Source organism: Alosa alosa, chromosome 8 (genome assembly GCF_017589495.1).
Source record: "Alosa alosa isolate M-15738 ecotype Scorff River chromosome 8, AALO_Geno_1.1, whole genome shotgun sequence".
In the NCBI taxonomy this organism is placed as follows: domain Eukaryota; kingdom Metazoa; phylum Chordata; class Actinopteri; order Clupeiformes; family Clupeidae; genus Alosa; species Alosa alosa.
Genome location: NC_063196.1, coordinates 14,286,285 through 14,293,784, shown reverse-complemented (window position 1 = coordinate 14,293,784; position 7,500 = coordinate 14,286,285). Strand labels below are relative to the sequence as shown.

Sequence of the window (7,500 nt, the reverse complement as noted above, 5' to 3'; positions counted from 1 at the left end):
TGCCGTTGCTCTTAGTTCTTTGGGATTTAAGTTTTCTGTTTAAGGTGACAATTCGGCTTGTATTTTTCTCTCCCTCTTTTAAACTGGAGCGAGCGTGGAGCAATTTCACTGGAGCAGGATGATTTTTAAGTGAAGCGGAGAGCGAAATTGATTGGAGCGATCTGACGCGAATTTGAGCGCAGGAGCGACCGAGTAAACAGCCACCTGTGAGGTGTGTTGAATTGGTCGACAGCTGCTTGATGACTAGGGCCTAACTCGTGCCGTGGCAGCACTTTTTTCCTTCTAGTTCCATATAATATTTTCCTTGTGTGTGTGTGTGTGGCACTGTACACACCCGTCCAGACGGTAGATTGCAGTTCTCCAGCGCTGTCTCCACACGCTTCCGGTCTGCTGAGAACATCCGGAATATACTATGGCACAGATAAGGCATTATGAGATGTCTCCATCCATGACAGGAGGGGATTTGCTTAGTATATCATCAGAGCACACACACACACACACACACACACACACACACACACACAAAGATAAGAAAAAGGATGCCATTGATCCCTCAGTGTTGATAATTGGTGCTATTTCTCATACAAAAGATGAGGTTTCGTTCCAGACTATGGGCCAAATATTGACCAGATCCAGATCTATATAGATCAGATTCAGACCTGATACCGACTAGATCTAGACCAGATTCAAAGCTGATCCAGATTGTATATAGACCAGATTCAGGCCTGATCCAGACTCTCTGTAAATCAGATTCAGACCTGATACCGACTAGATCTAGACCAGATTCAAAGCTGATCCAGACTGTATATAGACCAGATTCAGGAAGGAGACTTACTTCTTCACTGGGATGCCGGTTTCAGGGTTGGTCTGCAGCTTCAGTCTGGTGTATCTGTTTAAGAGAAGAGAAGTCACTCATAAGGGCCACACACACACACACATACACACCATAAACATGACCAAACCAGTGTCTCAGAGGCAGACATTGTGTTTATGAAGTAATTAAGTAAAGATAAACAGGTGAGGTAATGACACGAGCACAAACAGTAGTAGGTCCATATAAGTGTGTGTGCAGAAGTGTGTGTTTACACTCCGGAATGCCCGTGCACGTGTGCTCTTAAACATGCACGAGTGCCTTACACACTTTTTCCATAGGAACATTTGCTGGATGGACTGCATACATTCATCATACACACGTGTGTATAAATGTAAAGTGTGTATGCATGTGTGTGGGTGTGTGTGTTCGCGTGCATATGTGTGTCTTTGCGTATGTCTGCATGTGTGTGTGTATGTGTGTGTGTGTGTGTGCGTAAGTATATATGCTAGTGCATATGTGTGTATTTGTGTGCTTTGAACAGTAAAAGCAGCAGACAGATATTTTCATCTCCTTCTTTACTGTTCCTCCACTAATCCCAGGATGCATTGCAGTGGCATCTGAGCCTGGGAGGGTCGTTGTAGTTGGCGGCGACAGTCGCTTGGCACAACAGGACTTCTAAAAATAGCCAGTCTGCAACCTGAGCCTTCATTATGTGCTGGCGATAAGTGGCTTTTCACTAATAATTAATGTCTATTATGCAGATGACCTCTAGGGCCCTGGGTCTGCTCCGAGCTAAAGCACAACGCTAATGGTTAACCAGCAGAGGAGAGGGGCCTGGTGTGTGTGTGTGTGTGTGTGTGTGCGTGTTGTAGTGTTGGGAAGGTTACTTTTAAAATGTATTCCACTACAGATTACAGAATACATGCCCTAAAATGTATTTTGTAACGTATTCCAATAGATTACTCAAAGTCAAGTCAAGTCAAGTTTATTTATATAGCGCATTTCATACACAGAGGTCATTCAATGTGCTTTACATAAACAAAACCAAATAATAATAACAAATGAAATTATAGAAGGGCAATATAGTCAAAGAATAGTTCAAAAGGTAAAGATCATAATAAAAAGAAAACATAAAACACAAGGTAAAATCATTTAAGAATAGAGAATGATTAAAAAGACAAAATAAAAGACACAAGGTAGAATAATTTTCAAGACAGATTCAGAAATTATAACTCAGTGCAGTTAGCAGAAAGCATCTGAGAACAGTTTGGTCTTAAGTCTAGATTTAAAACTGACTACAGTTGGGGCCTTTTTAATATCATCCGAAAGTTGGTTCCAGAGCTGAGCCGCATAGCAGCTAAAAGCTGCTTCACCATGTTTAGTTCTAACAGCAGGTTTTACTAACATGTTTTTCTCCTGAGACCTGAGAGGTCTGGAGGGTGTGTACTGCTGAAGCATGTCTGAGAGGTATTTAGGTCCTGCTCCATTAAGTGATTTATAAACAAGCAGTAGTGCTTTAAAGTAAATTCTGTGACTTACTGGAAGCCAGTGCAGGGACCTAAGAATTGGAGTAATGTGGCCAGTTCTTCAGTTTTTGTGAGAACCCTAGCTGCTGCATTTTGTATCACCTGAAGCTGTTTGATTGTCTTTTTAGGAAGGCCTGTGAAAAGTCCATTGCAGTAATCAACCCTGCTGGAGATAAATGCATGAATGAGTTTTTCTAAATAATCTTTTGACATCAGCCCTCTAAGTTTGGCAATATTTTTGAGGTGGTAAAAAGCTGATTTAGTTATCGCTTTCATGTGGCTGTTGAAATTTAGATCACTGTCAATTAATACACCAAGATTTTTAACAGTATCCTTTGCTTTCAACCCTTTTGTGTCAAGGACAGTGGCAACCCTAAGTCTTTCCTCCTTTTTACCAAATATAATTACTTCAGTTTTTTCTTTGTTCAGCTGAAGAAAATTTTGAGACATCCAGGTGTTGATTTGTTCTACACACTGACACAGATATTCAAGGGGACCATAGTTGTTTGGTGACAGAGCTAAGTAAATGTGTGTGTCATCTGCATAGCTATGATATGAAATTAAATTACTTTGGATGATTTGTCCAAGTGGGAGCATATAGAGGTTGAATAATAGTGGCCCCAAGATCGACCTCTAGGGAACACCACAAGTCAAGGACATTGGTGTTGAGGTACAGTTTCCAATGGCAACAAAGAAACTCCTTTCTTGTAGATATGATTTCAGCCAGTTAATAACTATGCCTGTAAATCCAACCCAGGTTCTAGTCTGTGTAATAAAATATTGTGATCAACAGTGTCAAATGCTGCACTAAGGTCCAATAGCACTAGGTCTGATGTTTTACCTGAATCTGTATTAAGGCCTATGTCATTGAAAACCTTGATGAGAGCTGTTTCAGTGCTGTGATTTGCCCGAAAACCTGACTGAAAGTAATCAAAATACCCATTTGATGTTAGGAAGGTGGTTAGCTACTTTTTCAATAATTTTGCCAATAAAAGGTAGATTGGATATGGGCCTGTAATTGTTTAGCATGGAGGCGTCCAGGTTATTCTTCTTGAGAAGTGGCTTTACAACAGCTGTTTTCAGGGACAATGCCAGACAGCAGTGATGAATTTACCATGCGAAGGACATCTGCTGCTATAAGGTGAAAAACAGTTTTAAAGAAATTGGTTGGCAGAATGTCTAAGCCACATGTGGAAGAGCTGAGCTTCTGTACTGTTTTTTCAAGTGTGTCGTGGTCTATCAAGCTGAACTCTAACATCAAGTTAAGTTTCCCTCTATTTGTAGCTGGAAGTTCCGGGTGTTGAATTGGTAATTGAATAGATATGTTGAGTCTGATTTTGTCAATTTTACCTTTGAAAAAAGATGAGAACTCATTGCATTTATTAGTTGAGAGAAGTTCTGGCGCTAATTGTGAGGGGGGATTTGTTAACTTATCAACAGTTGAAAATAGAACACGAGTGTTATACTTCTACTGATGATGTTAGAAAAGAAAGACTGTCTTGCTTTGCATATTTCAGATATATATGTGCGGAGCATCTCTTTATGGATTTCATAGTGGATCTGAAATTTTTATTTACGCCATTTTCTTTCGGTCTTCCTACACTCTCTTTTTAGGAGATTAATTGCTGGATTTTGCTTCCATGGTGCTTTCTGTTTGTCCTTAACTTTTTGAATTGTAATGGAGCAATGTATGGAGCATAATGTTTGCCAAGTCTTCTACCGAGTCTGACAGTTGACTTGACGTCTGCGAAAGTGCTTGCTCAAAGAGAGCACTTGTCTGATCGTTTATGATTCTCCTTTTTACCATTATAGATCTGTTTTGAGTGTGTGGGGACATAGACACATCAAAGATCACATTGGATAAGGCCAGGTCTTTAACAGCTGTAGAGACATTGAGACCCTTTGTGATAACAAGGTCCAGAGTATGGCCGAGAGAGTGTGTTGGCACCTGTACATGCTGTGTTAGGGAGAAAGTATCGATTAGTGCTAGTATTAGATTAATTCCTTGGCATAATTGTTTTCAGGATTATCCACATGCAAGTTTAGATCCCCTGATATAATAAGACAGTCAAACTCTATGCAAATGACTGATAGCAGTTCGCCTAACTCTTCAAGAAAGACTTTAGCTGAATGTTTTGAAGGCCTGTAAATTGTCAGTAATAAAATCTGAGGAGAAGACTTAATGCGAGCACACAGATATTACACTGAAAAGATGTCTTGAAAATTGTGGCTATCCCCCCACCTCTTTTATTTGCTCTGGTAGCACTCAAAAAACTGAAATTTGGGGGAGCTGATTCGATGAGAGCAGTAGCACTGTTTGCTTGATCTAACCATGTCTTAGTTAAAAGTAAGAAATCAAGGTTGTGTGTGCAAATCAAATCATTAATTAAGAATGATTTGTTTGATAGAGAACTGATATTTAGGAGTGCTAGTTTAGCTGTAAGTGTTGGGGAAATATTATCCACGGGGAAAATCTGAGGTTGTTGTGGTACGGGTAGGATTGGACTGGTTTACCCTGTAAGCTCGATGCACTTGTCTTCTATTACTTGACAATACAGGAATAGAGATTGTCATAGGCTTACTGGGTCCCGGCATGTTCTCAAAACCACTGTCAGTACCATTTCTGTTGCAGGGACCCTGAGAATATCATATAATACTGTCATCGTCATTATCAAATAATTGTCCCCTGCAGCTGCTATATGCCAGCTGAGAATATAAACTAAGAGGTTGTTGCTGCTTAAGAGATCCTTCTGAATGGAAAGGGGGAGGCCGTGGAGGTGCCATGCGCTCCTTTGGTGCTAAGGGTCTTGGGGTACTAAAAAACTGCAGGGCTACTGGCAGCAGTCCTTCCATTCCTGCAGGGAGCATCATGTGCTTGGGTGGGGATGGTGATGGGTATACAGTTGAAGGTCTTGGTCTACTAACAAGGTGGGATGTTGATGGGTATACAGTTGAAGGTCTTGGTCTACTAACAAGGCGGGATGTTGCTGGGTATAAAGTTGAAGGTCTTGGGCTACTAACAAGCTGCAAGGCTACTGGCAGCATCTTTTCCAGGGAAAATCATGTGCTGGGGTGGGGATGGTGATGGGTATACAGGGGATCGTGGGGAGTTTGAGTTGGTGGGGGAGTGTTGGTGTGGGGATGAGTATACAGGGGATCCTGGGGAGTTTGAGTGGGTGGGGGAGTGTTGGGGTGGGGATGGTGATGGGAGATCAGGGGGTTTGGGTGGTCTGGGGAGTTTAATTGGGTGGGGACGTGATTGGGTGTAGGTGGTGATGGGAAATCAAGGAAGATGGGGTTGAATATTTGTTCAGAGTCTCCATCTGCCTGCTGAGGCCCTGGAGAGTTTGTTGCATACGCTTCACTTTCAGCACGCAGTCCAGTAGTGTATTCCATGTTGTTGTGTCTTTGTGGTGGCAGGGAGTCGACAGAGGTGAGGAGGGATGAGCAATTTCTTGGATTACATCATAGCAGTGGATGTGAGGTTATGCAAACTTGTAAGACCCATACTGTCAACAACAACCCAAAACAAAACCTACTTTACAGTGAGGATGGATTGATACAGGGGCGGATCGGACATCTGGCATACAGGCGTTTTCCCGGTGGACCGACACACCTCTGGCCCGATAGAATATACAAATTAATTAGATTGGCCAACGATCAACCCAAAGCAAGGACAGTCAGAGACACATTGGTTCATTTTCATACTGACACTGGATTGATCCAATAACAGACCTTGTCAGGCCCCACCTCTCCCATTTTGATAGCCTTGGCCTATGTCTTAATTTAAGATGTAATCCCTTAAATGTATTAGTATAACTGTATTCTGAATACCACCCATTTAAATTGTAACTGTATTTAAATAGTTACTTATATATTGTATTTTAAATATGTAATCCGGAATACATGTATTCAGTTACTTCCCAACACTGTGTGTGTGTGTGTGTGTGTGTGTGTCTGTCTGTGTGTGTGTGTCTGTGTGTGTGTGTGTGTCTGTGTGTGTGTGTGTGTGTGTGTGTGTGTGTGTGTGTGTGTGTGTGTGTGTGTGTGTGTGTGTGTGTGTGTGTGTGTGCGTGTGCATGCGTGTTCAGTTCAAGTTACATATGTGCTGCAAAGCATGCACAGACACCCAAACACACACAGATACACAAGCACACCAGTCGACATGTACCCATTAGAAAGCCTACATAGAGCTTCTGTGCATACATATAGACCACAGACATATGGACCACATACATACATAAAGACTGCATACATGTAAAAGACAACATACATACATGTAAGACCATAGACCTACACTGACCTGCAGGCCCCTAATGACCTGCAGACCTGACCACACGTGCGTGTGTGTGCGTGTGTGTGCGTGTGTGTGTGTGATGTGGGGTGCTGGCTGTACTTTTATGGGTCAGTGGCCCTGCTAGTTTCCTCTGACCTGAGGGCAAGTATTTTCTTTCAACTTTCGGAAGTGAGGTCGGGGGGTTTTATATTCGGAAGTGACATACCCCTCCCCCACCAATAATCCCCCCTCCCCCTATGTGTGTGTGTGTGTGTGTGTGTGTGTGTGTGTGGGTGTGGGTGGGTGGGGGTGTGTGTGTGTGCGTGCGTCGCGTGGAGTGCTATGCGGCGGCGCGATGCGCGTCGTCGCGTCGCGGCGTATGTGTGTGTGTGTGTGTGTGTGTGTGTGTGTGTGTGCGCTGTCCTGGTGTCCTTCCTCTCATCTCTCACTCTCCTCAGGCTTTGTAAGTTGAACTACACACACTCACAAACACACACCACTCCCCAGTCAGAGAGAGGAGTGTGTGTGTGTGTGTGTGTGTGTGTGTGTGTGTGTGTGTGTGTGTGTGTGTGTGTGTGTGAGCGTTCACAGCTGGAGAGTGTGAGTGTGTTTATTTGGTAAATGTGGGAGTGGTGTGGTGTTTACTTGGCGACTTAAGATGATGTCTGAAACATTTGGTAACAATGATTCATACTTGAACAGAGAAGCACCACAGCAGTGCCACCATCACTGGGCCTAAAAGGCAGCAACTCGCAGTTGGGCTGGGTGGCCAGGGGAGACTCACCAGTCATATGCACTAATGGAAAGGCCTTATGAATTGTCAAATACAGAAATCAAATAAATACAAAGTGTCCCACTCATCTGTAATCTATTATGTCAGTTCT

The 7,500-nt window shown here is 42.8% G+C and overlaps 1 protein-coding gene across 1 annotated transcript in view; it reads right to left on the bottom strand.

Moving 5' to 3' along the window:
• LOC125299518 (1-phosphatidylinositol 4,5-bisphosphate phosphodiesterase beta-1-like) overlaps nt 1-7,500 on the bottom strand; it is a 152,963-nt gene that overhangs the window by 62,642 nt on the left and 82,821 nt on the right. Inside the window, 2 exon segments of the mRNA XM_048250819.1 lie at nt 335-410; nt 836-889. Of these exon segments, the coding sequence (XP_048106776.1) occupies nt 335-410; nt 836-889 (130 nt within the window).